Source organism: Epinephelus lanceolatus, chromosome 18, assembly GCF_041903045.1.
Source record: "Epinephelus lanceolatus isolate andai-2023 chromosome 18, ASM4190304v1, whole genome shotgun sequence".
Lineage (NCBI taxonomy): Eukaryota > Metazoa > Chordata > Actinopteri > Perciformes > Serranidae > Epinephelus > Epinephelus lanceolatus.
Window position 1 is genome coordinate 30789296 of NC_135751.1, and position 20901 is coordinate 30810196.

The 20901-nt window shown below is 38.1% G+C and overlaps 1 gene segment (V, D, J or C); it reads left to right on the forward strand.

Annotated features, from left to right (window-relative positions):
- The first annotated feature begins 6589 nt into the window (after positions 1 to 6589).
- LOC144458578 (immunoglobulin heavy constant mu-like) lies at positions 6590 to 20169 on the forward strand. The segment is given in 7 exon segments: positions 6590 to 7037; positions 12615 to 12905; positions 13128 to 13421; positions 13551 to 13847; positions 14698 to 15042; positions 15438 to 15592; positions 19947 to 20169. Coding segments are annotated over 6 exon segments (1230 nt in total).
- The last annotated feature ends 732 nt before the right edge of the window (positions 20170 to 20901 follow it).

Sequence of the window (20901 nt, forward strand, 5' to 3'; positions counted from 1 at the left end):
GAGACAGTGAAGATGTCATGTATCATTTCTGGTTATGACATAACAGACTACTATATTCACTGGATACGACAGAGGCCAGGGAATGCTCTGGAGTGGATTGGGAGGATGGATGCAGGCAAAAACTCTGCTAGCTATGGCAGCTCCTTTCAAAGCCGTTTCATCATGACTGAAGATGTGCCCAGCAGCACTCAGTACCTCGAGGTCAAGAGCCTGACAGCAGAAGATTCTGCTGTTTACTTCTGTGCTCGACAAAGCACAGTGAATGAAGACAGTGGAACAGCTGCACAAAAACCTCCACAGACAACAAACAGCAATGTGATCTTACATCCACATTAGATTTCTCTATATTTAACTGTAAACTCATCAGTTCCTCCGAATATCACCCCCTCAAAAAAAAAACCAAAAAAAAAAAAAAAAAACACAAGTAAAGCATATCAGAACAACGTTTGATCACAGAAATTGGCTGGATCTGAAGATAAATAGAAACATGAAATGTTCACAATCCAAAACATGTTGAAAACAGTGATTAATGTTAACTTCATGTTAACACTAAAGCCGTTTTGTGGCCACTTACCATTTAAGTTTTTTCTGTTTAAACCTGCAAACCAGAAGCATCAGTACTATATATTCAGGCATGCATTTTGTACCATAAAACAAAATTAACACTTGAATATTTTCTGTAAATGCAGGACATTTGGAAAATGTTACATGTCAGTGGGTAATGAATTAAATAATCACAAGTGAATTGTAGTCACAGAAGACACTCTTTAACAAGGAGGAGTCGATGCAAAACTCAGATATCTTCCACCTCTACTTATCTGACTGCAGAGAGGAGGACAGAGAACAGTGGACACACAGTTTAACATGATGGACTATAGGACAGGACTGCTGCTTTTAACTATCTGCTGGGCAGGTGAAGGTTTTTGATGAATTTTATATTTTTCTTTGTTTTCTTTTAGGTTGTAAATGTGTTGCATGTCATGGTTTTCTTGCTGTCTTGACAGGTGTTGATGGTCAGACTCTGACAGAATCTGAACCAGTGATTAAAAGGCCTGGAGAATCTCACAGACTGACCTGTACAGCCTCTGGACTGGACTTTGGCTACAGCATGAACTGGGTCAGACAGGCTCCTGGAAAAGGACTGGATTGGGTCGCTTATATTAACAGTGGCAGTAGCAGCATCTACTACTCTCAGTCAGTCAAAGGCCGGTTCACCATCTCCAGAGACAACAGCAGACAGCAGGTGTATCTGCAGATGAACAGTCTGAAGACTGAAGATTCTGCTGTTTATTATTGTGCTCGAGAGCCACAGTGACTGGAGTTGGTTGAGCAGCTGTACAAAAACCTACAGTATCTTCCAGGTTGCACAAGCATTGAGAATTTATGATGTATTTGTTTATATCATTAGTATCAATGTTATTTACATTAAAATACATTACATCATGTTTTTAATTCTTATATTCTGTATTATATGTCTTTTGATATCCTATAGTTTCCATTAGAAACATTTCCTGTATGAAACCATGAATTCATCTTTGTCCCTGCATTATGAAGTCCTGAAAACTGAGGGATATTATTTCTCAACATAAAAGATATAGAGAGGTTTTTCATAACCAAATTGTATTAATATAATAATCAAAGAATTATTATTGTGCCTGCAGAGAAATATCCAGAAAAGATGTGAGACAATACTGACAGTTTGTTGCAATAAAGGAATGTGCATATATATGTGACACAACCACACAGATGAAGGTAATCAGTGTTGATTAACACAAAAAGTAACTCAGAAATGTAAAAACTACCAAAGTTTTCACCGCCATTGAAATATTTATTTTACTGCAGTTTGTGAAACATTTCAGTTCCTGAGCAGCTGTTTTCCAACAACTACAAACACTGAAACTGTTAAAAAGAATTTATTCAAACCAGCCGCATCAGACTGAAGTTTTTATACTATTTAATTGACATGATTCTGGCTGCTGTCACTTTATGTCTGTGTACAGCAAATACAGTAATCATGTCAGTACAGTAAGTGAAGCAGTAAATGAATTAATAAATGCAGTAAGTAGATGATACAAAATATTGACAGTAAAACAAAGTTAGCAATGGTTGCATGCAAATGCTGGAATATGGATCAAATGTAAAGCAGAGGTGATTTGTTGTCACTCTGCAGATATAACAACACTGAACAGACTCTTCTATTGGCTCCAGTTAGACCAACATTGATACTTCATATGTTTGATTCTATGCAAACTCAGTGAGCTTCCTTGTTACTCAGCTATAAAAACATCACATCAGGCTGTCAGTGGAGTTCACAGCACGTCAGTTTCAACATAAACCATGTTCTCTGTAGCTCTGCTGCTGCTGTTGGCAGCTGGATGTGAGTCTCTCTGGATTTGTCAAAGTCAACAGTTCTTCTTTTGCTCTATAACTTGATCATTTGTTACAGATAATTTTCTCTTTTTTAACAGGTGCAAAGTGTGAACAGTTGACACAGCCAGCCTCTGTGACTGTGCAGCCAGGTCAACGTCTGACCATCACCTGTCAGGTCTCTTATACTCTCAGCAGCTATTGAACACACTGGATCAGACAGCCTGCAGGGAAAGGACTGGAGTGGATTGGAAGCGCACGTGTTGGATGGAGCACATACTATAAAGACTCACTGAAGAACAAGTTCAGTATCAGCTCAGACTCTTCCAGCAACACAGAGACTCTAAACGGACAGAATGTGCAGCCTGAAGACACTGCTGTGTATTACTGTGCCAGAGAGCCACAGTGACACAAAGCATCAGTAGACCTGAACAAAAACCCCTCAGTGCCTGAACACTTGTAACATGAAGCCACCAGAGGAGGAGCCTTCAGACCACTAATGATTTCAACACCAGCTCACTGTTACAGTACAGAGAGAAACAGACTTTAGATTTTATAAACCATTCTTCATTAACTCTAACAGCAGCGACTTTAGATTTTATTAAAAACAATTCTTAATCTAATTTAACAGCAACTGTTTTCATCATATTAAATTCTCTTGAATCACCATCACTGATACATCATGATATGTATATATAAATCTGTCAAGTGATGAAACAACTTCAGCTGACAACTTGGTTTAAATAGCTTGTGACAGGACAATAAAAGTAAATCCTCAAACATCAGTGTCTCTTTCATGACATCTTTATCTAAAACACCTGCAGTTATTACCTGTATCATAATTGAATTAGTCTTGAGCCAACTTCATGGTGATTTTAATGAGTTAAATTCTAGAAAAAGATATTTTACTCAACAATCTAAAAGGTGTATTGTATGTATATGAAGAACAACACCTGAACATTTCATCTTCATTTTGATTCATTCAAATGAACCTGGAGTGGGTTGCCCACATTACTGCTCCGAGTGGAAGCAATAAATATTATTCCAGTCAAGAACCGCTTCACCATTTCCAGAGACAACAACGTGGACCAGGTGTATCTGCAGATGAACAGCTTGACGGCTGAAGATTCTGCTGTTTATTATTGTGCTCGAGAGCCACAGTGACACAGGAAGCCACAGAGCTGTACAAAACCTCAACATGTCAAACTAAGTCAATACTAGGCGTTCTGCTTTTCACTTTCACAGAATCAGCTTCAGTTCAACATCTTCAACACACTCAGAGAAACAGTCTCAATAAAACCTCCTCATTCAGACAATTTTTATTGCAGCTCTGCTCACGCTACAATGACGAAATTAAATTAAACTTACTTTGACTCACTAAACTAAAATATTATGACTGCTAAACCTACAAGCCAATTAGAAACGGCGATGTAAAGCCACCGGCATACCTCTATGTATAATATTATATGTAATTTGGAAAGGTGGACACTCTACTAAATAACTGGGGGAGGGACACGGGGATAAAGAAATAACAAACTGTACCTTTAATAGAAGCTAGATGAATAGACACACATTAAATACAATACACAATATTATCCTAACTAAACCCTATACTAAATGGCCTAAGCTAACTATGCTAAGTCCCTATGCTAATCCTATGCTATGGTACCAGATGCCCAGGGGTTGGAGCTCGTGCAGCAATGATGTCCAGGAAAGATGAAAGTTCCAGGTGTATAGGGGGAGCAGGTGAAACTGAAAATGAGGGGGGGTGTGACTGTCCGTCAAAGGAGCCGGTGTTGCACCGAAATCTGTGACCGTCGGAATCTGTGACTGCTGAACAGCCGTCAGAATATGTGACCTCTGTGTTTCTATCTCTGTGATGATCCCAAATACAAATATATGTGTCCATATTGATGTGAGAGGATGACAGAAGGATTGAAAACAGTTATTTTGAGGTTTAAACTCATTATTATGCAGATTCAGTGAGGTCACATATTCTGATGGCTGTGCATCTAGCTCTTTACAGTTGAACTTTGAAATGAAAATACATCTGTCCAAATATTGAGGCAATAACACATTAGCCTGCTCTGCCTCTGATTGGCTAGTACATCAGGGTCAGAGCCAATTAGAAGCAGGATGCGGGTGGGAAAAAACTCTGCTGTCTCCTGTGTGTTTGGGGAAAGGGGAGGGACAGAGGGAACAGGCAAGACAAACTATCCTACGTTTAAATAACATATCGAAAATATCTGCTTGACAACTTATTATGGAGCTGGGAACAAGCCCAAATAAGCAACTACGCTTTAGAGACAAGCCCAAAAAAACCGCGACCCGCGACTACCAATATTTGTAAGCGACTTTACAGAAAAACAAGCCCAAAATCGCTTATAATAAGCGGACTTGGCAACACTGATCAAAAAAGGCTGCAACTACACAAGCACCGACAAACTACGGCATCACTATTTAGACACACAACATGCGTTACAGATAAATATACATACAAATATATTTGGCATGAAAATAATAAACTAAATCAAAGTGAGAAGAAAGAGAAACCTAGCTGGGCGGGGGCAAGGTTATTTCCTATTCCTTATTATTACTCAAACTGAGCTTAACTGAACTAATCTAAATGTGCTTCTGGACCATCATAACATCTGGTGTTCTCCAATATGTAGTTGAGACTGGGAACATTAAATGTTCCTTTCACTTAAGTGTAACTGTCACTCTGAATTGTGTCAAAATGTCAAAACAAATGTTCATAACGCACAGATTTGACTAGCTACATGTGACAGGACAGTTCATCCTTCTTTTATAGCCTGTCAGTGTCCTTCTCTATGCAAAGTGAACTTCCTCACAGTCTGCTATAAAGACTTGATATCATGCTGTCAGCTGCAGCAGAAGAAGAGAAGCTCCCATCAGATCACCTTCAATACCAACCATGTTCTCTGTAGCTCTGCTGCTGCTGCTGGCTGCTGGATCCTGTGAGTCTCACTGAGGCAGAGACACTGACAGTATGATCACAGCACACTGACTGTTCACTCTTATTACACTCATTCAATATTCAACATGTTTTCCTCCACAGGTGTGAAGTGTCAACAGCTGACACAGCCAGCCTCTGTGACTGTGCAGCCAGGTCAACGTCTGACCATCACCTGTCAGGTCTCTTATTCTGTGAGCAGCTACTGGACAAATTGGATCAGACAGCCTGCAGGGAAAGGACTGGAGTGGATTGGAGGAGCACGTGTTGGATACACCTCAGATTACAAAGATTCACTGAAGAACAAGTTCAGTATCAGCTTAGACTTTTCCAGCGACACAGTGACTCTAAACGGACAGAATGTGCAGCCTGAAGACACTGCTGTGTATTACTGTGCCAGGCAGTCACATAGTGACACAAAGCATCAGTAGACCTGAACAAAAACCCCTCAGTGCCTGAACACTTGTAACATGAAGCCACCAGAGGAGGAGCCCTCAGACCACTAATGATTTCAACACCAGCTCACTGTTACAGTACAGAGAGAGACAGTTTTTAATGGTTCTTAAATAAATCTCTTCTTTTTAATCTTCCATAAAATTGTTATTAAAACAAACAAACAAAAAATGCAGTTCTTATCTGAAGCATAACTGCATTTGTGACTGACTACATTATAGTCTTGAGCCAACTTCATGGTGATGTTAAAGAGTCAAACTACAGAAAAGTTTGTTTTCATTGACAATCAGAAATGTTGTCAGAAATTCCAGTTCCACCTTCTCTTTGTGTCAGATAAACCTTCGTGACTAAACAACTGGTATAGTTTACAAGCCAGCTTATTCCACATCAGTCAAGAATCGCTTCACCATTTCCAGAGACAACAACGTGGACCAGGTGTATCTGCAGATGAACAGCTTGACGGCTGAAGATTCTGCTGTTTATTATTGTGCTCGAGAGCCACAGTGACACAGGAAGCCACAGAGCAAGTTAAGTTTTTCAGATTCAAATTTGACCATAAGCCATGTCACGGTACATTAATGACAATGACAGGAAAAAACAACACTGAATTTAAAAGAAATCCCAATAAACTGATTAAAACATGTACAATGCAAAATGCTAAATAGGAAGTGTGTAACATGTATAAATAGTTTTGTCAATTAGAATAGAAGTTTTGTGATATTCTTACCCACTGCTGACAGTACAGGTCCCTGTTCCTCGAGTGCAGGAAAGAGTGTCAGGTTTTTTTAATGAGGGTTTATCACAGTGATGGGGTGGGTACCCAGATATAGAGCCATACAAAAACCTAACAGCAACAATCTGCAACACTCTCCCATTCTTGTGACAGAGAAAAAGGACAGGATGAAATATTTCTCATTGGAATACGAGGTAACACTGTGTTTATCATTTTTAATGAGCAGATTAGTAGTTAAAAGTTAGTTAATGAATTGTTTAAAGTCACAGTTAGTGCACAGATGTAAATGTTATCTTCCAGTAAATCTTTACTTCAAGAACTGATTAAGAATCAGCACAAAACACATGATCATAGGATGACACCAGGGTATAATACTTATTTCAGTCACATAACGACGTTTTCAGGCATTTTTCTGGTACATGAGGTTTTTGTTTAGGCACTGAATGCAGATGTAGCACTGTGATGCTTTGGACTACTGGGGCCAGGGGACTGATGTCACAGTATCTTCACGTAAGTCACATTTAAACTTTTAATTTTTATTCCAAAGTCTTTTTTTTGTGTGTTTTTAGTGTGTTTCTTGATGGTAGAGAAGTTTATCTAATGGCCTTATTTACACTGTAACAAATTGCTGTAAAAATACAGGACATTTTGTACAGTAATGTACCGTTCTTCTTAAATACAGTTGAATACTGTCAATGCTGACGTCTTTGAGGAACAAAATATTAACAGCAAGCTACAGTATAATCTTACAGTATAATGCAGTATTTTTTTTCTTCTTCGGTTAGCTTTAAATCAGACTTGATCTTGAGTCCGTTCATAACTCATCTGAGCAAAATCAAAAATACACATCAGTGATTTTGTTCAAGAATGAGTTAAGAATAACAAGACGAGGAATAACTGTACAAGGTGATTTTCACCCGGACTCATAAACTGCCAGCACCAAACTGGACGGAGCATCGTCACCACCTGCTGCTCTCCTCCCGTCTCCTCCACGTTTCCTCCTCACCTGCACACCTTCATCCATCCTGATCCTGTGGCTTACTCAAGAAGGTAAATGCAATCTTATTAAAGTCAGCATAACCCTGTTATTTGATTTTGTGTTCGATTATTTTTGTATTGACTGTTTTTTGCCGAAAAGATATAGTCAAAATTACGTGTGTACCGCATGCAGCAAGCTAGCATAACGTTACTTCCATTTAGCTGTTGAGTTAACGTTAGCTGGCTTGGTCATTAACGTTAGCGGTGAACTTATTTTAATTCGCAGTCTAATCAAATGTCCGAGCTAAGATGCGATCCTCCACGGATTTGTTGTCAAATCTACTGAAGGTATGAAGCTCTGAACCAGTCCACAACTGATACTGCTGGGTAAGTGTCATATAAGCATGGCATGGAGTATAGAACAAAGTCATTCTGTCTTTCTGTGTCTCCGTTTGTCTAATTTCTCTTTCTGTATCTGTCTCATAAACTTAAGTTTTATTGTGGTCTCTCATGGATGTAGTTCTCTCATCAATGTTTTTGCCATCTCAAGTCGTGGAAAGTAATGATTTGCAACAGTATAACTTATGATACTTGATATAAACTGTAGAACAGGGAAAATATACTGCTCAAAATTTCATCGGGTGTGTTGTAGCTAATACCTTTAAAATGTGTGGATAGGGCCCTGATACCCATATTTGATACTGTTTCCTATAATTGTTGTCTGCATCAGTTGCTGGTGACGAAGTCACATTTTGACGATAGATGATCAGCATCGAAAGCCATATCATCTGAAGGCATCCAAAGAAGCTTCATCACAGGGCTCGCTGCAGTTTTCACCACCTACTACGTGTTCAACTTGCAATACCAAGAGGAAGCTGCAAGGACTCTGGAGTTTGTTCAAAGGTAAAGAAATATTGTTTGAATATTTATTATAAGCCATGCTGGTATATCAACTTTACCATTACAGTTGTTCCATTTGATAGCGAGGAAGTTGAAGCTAGCGTGTGCATTCAAGTGTAACACTGGGTTCAGACCAAATGTATTATAACACTACATGTTTTTTTAATAATAATTCTCTCTCTTTACCTCCCACCCCATCGATCTCTCTTTATTCCTCTCAAACACGAAAGCACCTCAAAGCATAGCCCGCTTCCTTTTGGTGCCCATCTTGGGATGGTGCTGTTCAGACTGACCGTGTCACTGCGTGTGGAGCTCTGCATGAGCCATGTGCCCTTCTCTAACTGCTCCTCTGACGTTTCATTTTTCTTGATTTTCTTTTTATATTTTCATCAAATTTTACAATATCCCATCAGCTGTATTTGTTAGAAATAGAACCACTGCTTTTTCTGAAAGGTCAACAGAACACATTAGAAAATACAGTCTGCACGGTTACATTATTGTCAATTCTCTTCTTCCTGTGGAATTTGCTTGTAGCATGCAGAGAAAACTGACTAGGCACTGAAACTATCGTTGCACCAGCCATGTACAGAGCATCAACCGCGGCACGACCAGTCTGAACAATCCAATCTACTAACATGGTTTCAAAAAAAGGCGGGCTGTGCTTTGTGGCACTTCCATGTTTGAGAGAAATAAAGAGAGATAATTTCTGTGTGTGTGTGTGTGTGTGTGTGTGTCTGTCTGTCTGTCTGTCTGTCTGTCTGTCATCAAATTCAAATTTAAAATAACTTTGTTTGTATGAAAGTAGTTTTTGTATTGTCAAAGCTCTGCCGAACAAAATATATAAACAAAGTGTCAAAAAAGTATACTCAATACATGCTAATATATATAATAATATACCTCTCTCCTTGCTCTGTCTGCCTCCATCTACTGCAGGTTCAATACTTAAGTTCATGAAGTAAATAAGGGTGATCAACAAAATTATTTCTTTTTTTAAACTCATTGATTTCAAAATGATTGAATGCAGGCAGCCGTTGTCAATTATCCAAGGTAGATGGGAAAGTTTCAAGTTTTTGTTCTTTTACCTTGGTATAAAGACTGACAATGGCTACCCAGATTTTTAAATCTGTGAGGACAGTTTGGTTGGCCAACCTTATTTAGGTTACATTAACCATGGCAACTATTTGCAACTGCAGTAGACTTAGGCTTCACTTCTACTATTTTCTCCATAATACTGCAATCAGCAAAATTGTTGTTTTGACAATAGACACCATGGTTGAGAAGTCTGAAATACAGTCTTCAAAAATACCAAAATTGGGCTGTAGTCCTGTTTTTTAACAGGATATTTTGTCAGAAGATGAGGCCGTTATGACACTCGTTTGATTTGATTTCCACCTTGGTGTGAGTAATTGGGATGTATTGATATTTGTATCTATCTAAAGTTTCCAGATCAAAGTCCTAGAAATCACTGCTGACAAAGTGAACTAATGCAGTCTACATTACCCAAAGATACCTATGTTTCATAATACCTCAAATCAATGTTGAAATAAATAGTCATAATGGCAACAACTGATCTGTTGTAATCCTGAATTTTTTGTTTATCATAATGATAAAATAGTTTCTCAAAATAAGATCATTCTCTCAAAATTATGAGACACATGGGTCATTATCATGAGAAAACATCTTAAAATTTTATTTGGTGTGATAGGGTTCCGTATTAAATGCAAATAATCTTTACTTACCACACCTAATATCTTATATACTTTCTCTACTTTTACATTTTAGGCGCTTTATTGGTATCAATCCCGAGAGGGGAAGAAAGGCCAGCCAGGGGAAGGTGGTGTCAAAGAAGACGGGGAAGATGGTCCACAAAAAGGCAGCAACTGTGAATCCCCGTGTGGCCACCCTCATAAAAAATCTTGTGGACTTTGAGTGGGGCTGAAATGTGCCATTCCAGATTTGTTTTTGGACTCACCATTTTTGAGAATCAGTTTGATGTGTTAAATTGTTAGTTTTCTTAGCTGCTATGCAATTGATGCGGTGACTTTAACTCCTGTTGTTTTCGGGAAGGAAGAAAGAGGAAGGAAGGAAGGAAGGAAAGAATGAAGGACAGTAGGGGGGAGGAAGGAAGGAAAGAAGGAAGAAGGGAAGGAAGGAAGGACAGAAAGAAGGGAGAGGGAAGGGAGGAAGGAAAGGAGGAGGAAGAGGGAAGGAAGAAAGATGAGAGGAAAGAGGGAAGGGAGGGAAGAAGGAAGGACAGAAGGAAGGGAAGAAGGAGGGAGGGAAGGGAGGAAAGAAGGAAGGAAGGAAAGAATGAAAGACAGTAGGGGGGAGGAAGGAAGGAAAGAAGGAAGAATGGGAGGAAGGAAGGAAGGAAGGGAGGAAGGAAGGAAGGGAAAAAGGAGGAAGGAAACAAACTTTGGTGATGAGTTACATGAAGTTGAATTGACTGATAATTTGTACTTGATGCTTTACAAACAGTCAAACCAGACAATACAAAAGGTAATAAATGTAATGTTGAATGAATGCTATCTCTTGTTACAGTTACAGAAAAAAGGAATATGAGATGCTGTTCAGCATATGGATTTTATGGATATTGAAAATTTTCAGCTTTAATAAATGCCTAATGTTGTAAGGCCATCTCTTGTCTGAGCGATTTCTGTGCTTTCAGGGGTTCTATAGTATTTAATATATTTTACAGTAATAAATTGTTTATGGAGAATACAGTAGGAACTGTAAAATAACAGTATAACGGCAACCAAGCAGCTGACAGTATTATACTGTAAAGTGTATTTTATATACAGCACAGTATTGTAATATTTTTTACAGTAATAAACTCTTGTTGTAGATCACAGTAGGTACACCGTATAATAACAGTTTCAAGCTGGCAACTGTAGCTGCCAGTACTTTACTGTAATTTAACAGGAAAATTTGTTACAGTGTAGGTGAAACAGCAGACAGATGTTTGTAACGCAGCTGTTTCTTAGAAAGCTTTGAAAACATTTTCTTTGGCATCATCACTAAATGCAGGTTTGAGATGTTCTTAGAATTTATTCAGCTTGATTATAATTGTTGCTGATGAATGATTACCGTGGATATTAATTATAAACTACGCTGTACCTGGATTTGTTTTAATAAGAAGTTAGCGTAAAGCTAAACATATATTTAATTTGTGAGATTAATACCAGGTCAGTGTGTGTGTGTGTGTGTGTGTGTGTGTGTTTAAATATCTAAACACTGAAGAAAGACATAATCAAGTACAGACGTTTATCTTGTGTCAAAGTCAAAGTTGTTCGTGTATTAACTTGTTGATTATATCCGTTATGTTAACATTATTAGAATATGGATTATATGTCATTATTTATTCCTTTATTAGTTAATATTAAATACATAATTTAAAAAGATTGTTGAGATAAACCAGGCATGTAAGAACAATTTAGGATTTCAGTTTGTGAAATGTTCAAATCCTCCAACAACTAGTAGCATTTTATATTTACAATCACCCTGATTTAAGAGTTACAGGTGGCTATAAAGATAACAAAAAATGTTTTTTGGAGAAATTAATTAAATATTTTTATTCATCATATATTAGACCCAAAGTGTTCGATATTAAATAAATGAATAGGACATTTAAAGAAAGTATCAAGATTATATTTATTGAATTAGTTCACAATTTATGGTTACATCGCACAGTATATATGTATTTCTATTTTATATATGTATATCAATATATTGTATTTATTTTTATGATTTTTGTCATATTGTCAGCCAATTGATTAGCTGTTATAATTCATATGACTTTATATTTTAAAGTTACACTTTGAAATGAACTGTACCGACCTATTGTTTTTAATTTGAAATGAAAAAAAAACAAACAAAAAACAAATTACTATAATGAAAATTTAAAAAAAAAAAATTCCACAAGATCGATGCCCGACACGGCAAAAAAGGTTTTAAACTGACTAATTCTTTTTGACACAACAGTGTGGTTTTGCTGTTGTATAAACTCAGATTAAACTGTTTATCAGTGATAATAATAATAACGTATTTATTCATTAAAATGATTTTTGGGCAGGTGTCTCTGTCTTCAGTTAGATCAGTCAATGCACTATATTTATGATTCATTTTTAGACAGGCTGTTGATCACCTGTGTTCTTTCATTGGCCTGTATTGGTATTTACATGTTTTGACACTTGTAAAACTCTTTCACAGAAACAGCTGCGGCCCCGGCTCTGTTTCCTTTGGTTCAGTGTAACTCTGGGACTGCAGGTACAGTCACTGTTGGCTGTATTGCACAAGACTTCTTCCCAAAGAATCTCACTTTCCAGTGGACCGATGCCAGCGGGAACACGCAGACTTTTAAACAATATCCTATGGTTATGAAAGACAACAAATATACAGGAGTCAGTGTGTTAGATGTGTCAAAGTCTGACTGGGATTCAAGAAGGAGTTTTAGTTGCTCAGTGACTCACCCTGGAGGCTCCAAAAACGTGACATTGAAAAGTAAGTGATTTTTAAGTTATTACTATGGCTTGCTTACGTTCATGAGCCCACATGCATCACCTTCTTAATCTGGTTTTTATCTGAAAATGTTCAGTAATTATTTCTGTTTCTAATGTTTACCTTCATCTGTCCTGCATTTTACACTCAAAATTCTAAAATGAATAATTAATGACTGATGTCAATTAAAATCTTTACTTGTGTCTTTTTCTTCCACATGATTAGAGCCTCCTCCTCCACCTCCTAAGGTAACTTTATTAGCAGTGCCAGCAGGAGACACTCAGACCCTGGTGTGTACAATTGAGGATCTTCCCTCAAATCAATTGTCAGTCAAATGGAAAAAGAATGCTAACTCTGTTACTGGCTTCACTAACTGCCCCCCGCCCCCCCAAATCAATGGAGACGTATATACAGCTGTCAGTATCCTAAAGGTCACGAAATCAGAGTGGGACAGTAAAGCTGTTTACACATGCGAGGTGACGAACCAAGGAACAACATATACAACAAAGGCCTCTAAAGGTAAAGTGCTACTGCAATCAGTACATAACACTGTTGTACTGTACGTCAGAGTTAATTGTCACAGTATGCTCAAACATAGTTTTTACTGCTGTACTAAACTGGTTTTCTCTGTTGCTCTCGTTTATGTAGTTCCTATCACAGTGACACTGACCCAATCAAGTCCCAAAGAAATATTCAGCAACAACCAGGCAAAATTTGAGTGTGTCATTACTGGACTGGACCAGAGCGTTATAAATGACTTTCAGATCATCTGGCAAGTCGATGGACAAAATGTGACCAACAACACTGAAACAAAACCTGGAATCAAGAAAATCAGCACGATGACTCGTGCTCACACTGATTGGCAGAGTATCAACAAAGTGCACTGTTCTGCCATAAGAGACAATATGACACCAGTTATTCAGGAACTGACCATCCAGAAAGGAGGTATGCTGCTGAGTGATAGAAAAGTACTCTGAGAGTCTGAGGAGGCAGCTAACTTTCTGGGGATGAATGTAAATTCAGGTTTACATTTTTTGGACAGGACTTTCTTGGAATATCTGCACAGAGCTATAGAGCAAAAATGATAGACGAGCACTGCTGCAGATAACGTTCAATCAGACATCACACATAGTTACAGGCAGGATGGAGGTCAGGCTTAAGAGTGATGTTCGGAAGTGTTTTAAACAAAATGAATGTTCACTGAAAGCTTTGTAATGTTAAATGTGTGTATAGTAATCTCAACAGTCTGTGCAGCACAGAAAAGTAGGCTGACCCTAACCCCTATCAGCATGATTGCACCAGTGTTTAGACCACATCCTTATGTCCCATGTCATAATCTACTGTATTTAAAGCAAATGTAAAGTTTTTGTATGAACCTCCTTAGTAAACCAAATCTTTTACATTCAAATAAACACAAGAAGTTTGTGCTCTAATAAAAAAAAAAAAAAAAGGGATCAGCACTCAGTGAATGATCCTCCTAAGCCCTACGATAAGCTATTATGGCAAGGCTTAACTATACAGACCCGTGAGCAGTGATAACTAACATGTCTTTGGGGTCATCAGGTGGGAACCTCCTTTCACCGGTGTTTCGTCTAGTTGGTCCCACGACACCTCCAGGAGGCTAGACAGTGATCTCTGGCGTCCCAGAGACACTCCCCTAATGCCAGGTCTCACTGCTCCCCACACTAACCGAACAACCTCCTTTACCTTACCTATACTACCACAGAGGAGGTAGACCCAGGGAAGGAAGCCTTGTTAGGCTATCACACTCCCCCGCCGGGTTAGGCTGTACAAGATGGGAGTGATCCAAAAGTGACAGTCCACATTCTCCCATGGGAGGACATCGACAAACCAGCTCAGGGGTCAGAGGTCACTCTGGTGTGTCTGGTCTCCAGTCGTGCGCAGCAGGATTACTACATCGCCTGGAGAGAAGATGCTGGACAAAATACCGGCACCTATAGCGATGGCATTAACTCCCCCCCACAGAAGATCCAAAATGGATACTTAGTTACAAGTATTTACATCACCACCAAGGACAAGTGGAACACAACCAAGTTCTCCTGCAACGTCTGGCCAGCTGGTGGGAACAAGTCAATGAAATCCCGAGACGTGTCTTACGCCCTGAGTAACTCCGTTGAATGTAAGAAATAGCAGACTCAGCTTTAAATGTGGCACTCTGTGCTCATGTCTGTCTCTGTGTGTGCTCTCTGCCATGAGAGCCTGTCTTTGTGATTGTACAATTCACAGTCAACATGTCAGTTTACTTTGGTTTGTCATAATGTTGTGTTTCAATCTGTCTTTGTCACACTGTCGAACAGCTTGAGAAGTGTGCTGTTTCTAACAAATGTTGCATGGAGACACTGTTGTTGAATGAATGACTTCAGTACATTGAAACAAGTTTTAAGTGATACCTTGCGTAGTACTGCACTGGTCCACTGCTCAACTGGACTCAAGTTCAAAGTGAATAATGCTACACACACACACACACACAGACACACACCGACACATCTAACCACCTAACCTTCCTCTTCTTAGATTTTAATCCAAAGTCAAAACTGGATTTTGCTCTGAGCTGCACTGACGGTGCCGTTGAGGAGGATGAGTACAGCAGCCTTTGGTCCACAACCTCTTCCTTCATATTCCTCTTCATATGCTCTCTCCTCTATAGCACCATAATCAGCCTGGTCAAGGTAAACATGCAGGCTTTCTCTGCATTTCATATGTACTGAGGACTAAAGACTGTGTAAGATATAATGCTGGATTCAAGTTATGAAATAAAGCCAACTCATCTTCACAGACAAGAATGTGCAGAGGAAGAAAAGACAAGAGAGATACTAATGTGAAAGTCATGATGATGGTCCTGAAAAAGGAGACCATTGTAAACCAAGTGAATGCATCCATTTAGCTTAATATAATTAGACAAAAGAGACAAAAAAAATCAAATATGTACTTGATTATCAGGTCTGAAAAGTTAATTGGCCCCAGAACAGTCTTTATGGCCGTTGAATTTCTCTATCTGGCCGTGTAAAATAATGGACGTAGCCACCATGACAACCTGATCCAACCTGATCTCACAGAAATACGTGAAATGACCACGACCTCTTAACACCACATTCCGTGGTGGCAGCATGTAATGGGTTGAAATTACGTGCTGCCACCACGAAAACAATGCCAATGTAAAGTCAATTAGGATCCTCTCCCCTGGTGGACACACAGATTCCCTGATTCAATCACGTCACGTCAACCTCGTTTTCCTCAATGATATCTTTAACATTCCTGTATACACACAAAAACGCGGAAGTGTCCTTGATAACTCAACAATATGACAGGTTAATGTCAAGGCCATAAAATAAAATAAATGTATTTTGCCAACTTTTGATAGCGTGGGGCTTTAAGAGCATTGTGCTGTGGGCGGATGGGGCGCGTTCCACTACTGTTTTGTAGCTGCTGTCCGCCGTCTGTGGGCTTCATTCCATTTCAGATTGCCATCCGTCTGCCGTAACTGAATCCAAACGCCAGTAATAAATAAATAAATAAATAAGAAGATAAAAATAAGGCTGAGCACGGAAGAACCAGAGCGAAACACCATCACATGGAGCCCCTGGCAACCCGGCCACCCTCCACTCCACCAGGGGAGAGTGGACCCCAAGCCAGCGCCACAGAACGGCTGCCCCGCTGGTTTTACGTCCGACTGTGGCAGCTTTCACACAAACCGCTGCTGAAAATTATACATTTTGATACAGGTAGGTTATATACATATTGCAGAACTCTGTAAAAGTACACCAAAGCATATTTTCGTTTCCAAATATTTATTTGAAAACGAAACCATTCATACAGTCAATATAAAACATTTTGTTAGTAATAAAAAACAAATGTAATCTCAATGTGAGCCAGTCGGCGGGACTGCGGCTGAACCACTTCCAATGTTCATTCATTCATTCATTCATTCAATCGTGTGTTCAATGTGTGTGTGTGTGTGTGTGTGTGTGTGTGTGTGTCAGAGAGGAGTATCAATAAAAAAAATTAATTATTTCGGTGTTTATTTCTTTTATTCTTCCGTTTTTTTAATTAAAATGCGTAATATAGCCAACAATATTATAGACCAAATGTTAATCTAATGATTATTGTAGAATGTATTTAGCAAATCACCACTCTCAACTGGAGACAGCAGCAAAAAAAAAAAAGAAAAGGCATTATAAAAAGCCGACAAATCGTGTTAATTAATTGACGTGAGACATTGAAGAGGTTGTCTCCTATAGTCTGTAATTTTTTATTTTTTTTATCATAACTTCTCGGAAATTACTCAAAAGTAGAACATGCTAAAAGTAAATACAATAATAGGCTAAATAGTAGGCTATCTAAGCAATAATAAAGTGTCTAAACAATAATAAATATTATCTAAGTTATCTATTAGGCTACCATTCCACTCTGTAAATAGATTTTAACATTTCAATATGATTTTAATATTATTTTTGCTTATTTCATTATTGTTATTATTGGTTTTACTTTTTAGTAGTATTGTATTGTCTGAGGATGACTCATTTTACTAACTATCTACAGTAAAAAAGAAAAAAACAAGCAAAGAAACAAACAAAACTCATTTTATACACGGGGCCTTCAAAGTGCTCTCTGAAACTACACCTGGCATGGCTTGTGTCCAAAAAATGAAAAAATCTAAACTTTGTCGTAGAGCTAAACCAAATACATCATTGGAAAGGTCTCAACCTGGAGAGTGACATATGTCAGTATGAAGATTCTACATGGCTCCTGCTTTCAGCCATTGACCTTTGAACCTTGACCTCAGTGCATGTTTGAGGGCTTATAACTCAGCAATGAAAGGGGGTACAGACATGGGACCAACTGTTATAGAGAGCTCTTGACCTCAACTATCATGTGAGTGTAGTCAACAACTGTGGGTGCTGTCAGATATGGATAAAATATGGATACAATTAATTTTCACCCATTTAGAAATTAGATATTTAAAATCTGATTTCACAAATGTGTTTACCATCCCCTTAAAGTCCACAATGTACTCTCAATTCAATATTTACAACTTCCAAATCTGGGAAAAACACTTAGATTTTTAAAAAAAACTACAATTCCCTGGGACCGCGCCATGCAGTTTGATACATATCAGCAACATAGTTGTAGTTCTTCTGATTTGCAAAGTAGGGCTCTAAATAGGGTTGTAAAAAGATATATCTACTGAATATATCTAATATCAAGTAAAGCCGAACTAGTTATTACACTCCACCTAGATGAACTATGGTAAGAAAAAGTAAAGATGTCCGCTAATTTTCAATATTTTAGCTAATACACTAGAAACGGCGTTCTTGGGACAGTAGGTTCATTTGCGGCATGTAAAATAGGGTTGTAAAAAGCTAGATCTACTGAATAAATCTAATATCTAGTAAAGCCGAAGTAGTTATTACACTGCACCTAGATGGACTATGTTAAGAAAAAAAGCAAGGATATTGGCTAATCGTAGTTATTTTAGATAGTACTCTAAAAACGGCGTTTTTGGGACGGTAGGTTTTTTGCGGCTTGTTGTAAAACAGGGTCGTAAAAAGATACATCTACGAGTATATCAAATGTCTAGTAAAGCTGAACTAGTAATGACACTGCACCTAGATGAAATATGTTAAGAAAAAGTAGGCATGATGGTTCATTTCAGATATTTTAGCAAGTTCTCTAGAAACAGCGTTTTTGTGATTGAATATTTAAATAGGCTATAACAAATATCTAGAACAGCCGAACTATCACGTTATTATCATTATTATTATTATTGGTGGGAAATTATAACAGGGGAATGTATTTGCCGTTTTAATATCAAGAACACTTCCGCGTTTTTGTGTGTATACAGGAATGTTAAAGATATCATTGAGGAAAATGAGGTTGACGTGACTTGATTGAATCAGGGAATCTGTGTGTCCACCACGGGAGAGGACCCTAATTGACTTTACATTGGCATTGTTTTCGTGGTGGCAGCACGTAATTTCAACCCATTACGTGCTGCCACCACGGAATGCGGTGTTAAGAGGTCGTGGTCATTTCACGTATTTCTGTGAGATCAGGTCACCATGACATCACTCATTGGTTTGTGGAGTCCTGTTTTAAAGCCTTGAGTTTGACATTTTGGTGGTCGGTGTCTTAGATGTTCTTTGATCTTAGATTCATATTTGGATGAAAGAGTGGAGATAGCCTTGTCCTTACTCTAGCTGCTAGCTTGGTTAGCATGTTGCCCTTACAGTCTCTGTTTAACTGTGATAATGCCAATGCTAATGATCACTGGTGAAAAACAGGCTTAAAACTATTAAAACAAAATACCAGAATGCTGAAGAAGACTTTTTTAGGCAACCAAAATGTTGCATTGAACTTTCCTAAACTGAAAACACACTGAATTAGCAACACTTATGACTACACCATCTTTGAATCTGGGGTTACGCCATGGTTACATTACCTAACCAGCGTTGCTGCCTTGGTATCAACATGTCAACTGACGGCATCTTCTCTTATCTTAAGCCTTAATAAAATCATAACGGGTGAGTTATATAGAAATTCAGCTCCCGTGCAGTTGTCATGAAGGGTGAAATTAGCGGTTTACACTTAAACTGTTTTTTGTACCAGGCTGTATACATGTTTGTTTCTGCTATAAAGTTTGGCATTTTAACATGGGGGTCTACTTCTGCATTGCATTTTCTGCCCTGGTGATTGCTGCTTGCAGCCAGCACATAAAATATTCTGATTTGTGTGTATTCAATGCTCCACGACACATACTGACATATACCAGTTTATTGAATCAAACACATTAGAGATGCCACCTTAGAGTAATGAATCACAGGTAGCCAGTCATGTCCTGGTGTATGAGGATAAATCTTTTTATACAAGTTGTCAAAAATTGTAATTAATTTAAATGTTTATCCAATCCATCAGTTAATATAACTGTTATAGAAAACCAGTTGGCCACAACTATCTAGTAGTAGTCTAAAGTGACCAATCAAACCTTACCACTATTTAACACTATTTATTTTTTTGTTTTTGCAGATAAAGTGATAAAGGATGAGATGGATGTACAGCACAGACGACTACAGGTCTTCATTCACTTTTTTTTTCTTCTTTTTTAATATAAAGGAGTTTTGAGTTTTGAAAACATGTACAAAATCAATAATCTAACATAAAGTTGCTGAATTAAATGGTTGTTATATGTAATGATTAACTATGATTAACTGTGTTATATCAATGTATTTCTCTGTAACCCGGATAAAAATAAAAATACAATTGCAAATCTTAAACATCTTTCTGCGTTGGTTCCTGCTGTTATGATTACAGAAATTATTGATCACTTTTCTTAAACACTTAATGTCACTGAAATGTGTTTGTGTTTAGTATTAACTTTTCATTTACACATAATTCAATTGCACAGTAGTAGAAATAGATATATTCTGTATCTGGTTTTGCATTTGGTAGATTAAATATAAACTTTACTTTTAATATTCAATGACTTCGTTGATTTAATTTGCTTTCATTTATTTATCATAAATAAGAATTACATAGCTGCATAATTAAATTAAAGGGAGTATGACTATGAGTGATAGAAAGCTTTTGAGGATTTTGTCATCACTGAGAGTCACAACAGGGATATAAGAACATCTGTAATAACACCGCAGCAAGACAACATACCACAAACTTCTGTTATCAGTTAAGCTCTGAAGGTTTTTCAGTTTCCTGGTGTTTCTAAACATATCATCTTTAGAGAGTCACTTCCCCCTCTCTCTGCACCTCTGGGACCACACCTGTACTAGTGAAACTTTGTGGAAACCGTCAGAGCTACAAATAAACTTCCTCGAAACAAGAGACCCATCTTTCACTGCACATATTTGCATGTCGGCCTGTACCCAGGCGTGAAGCGGCGAGCATGCATAAAGCAGACACACGTCCTTACAGACAAAGACAGCACAAGTAATCTATGAAATACTTTGAGGAGGCAGGATAAATGAAC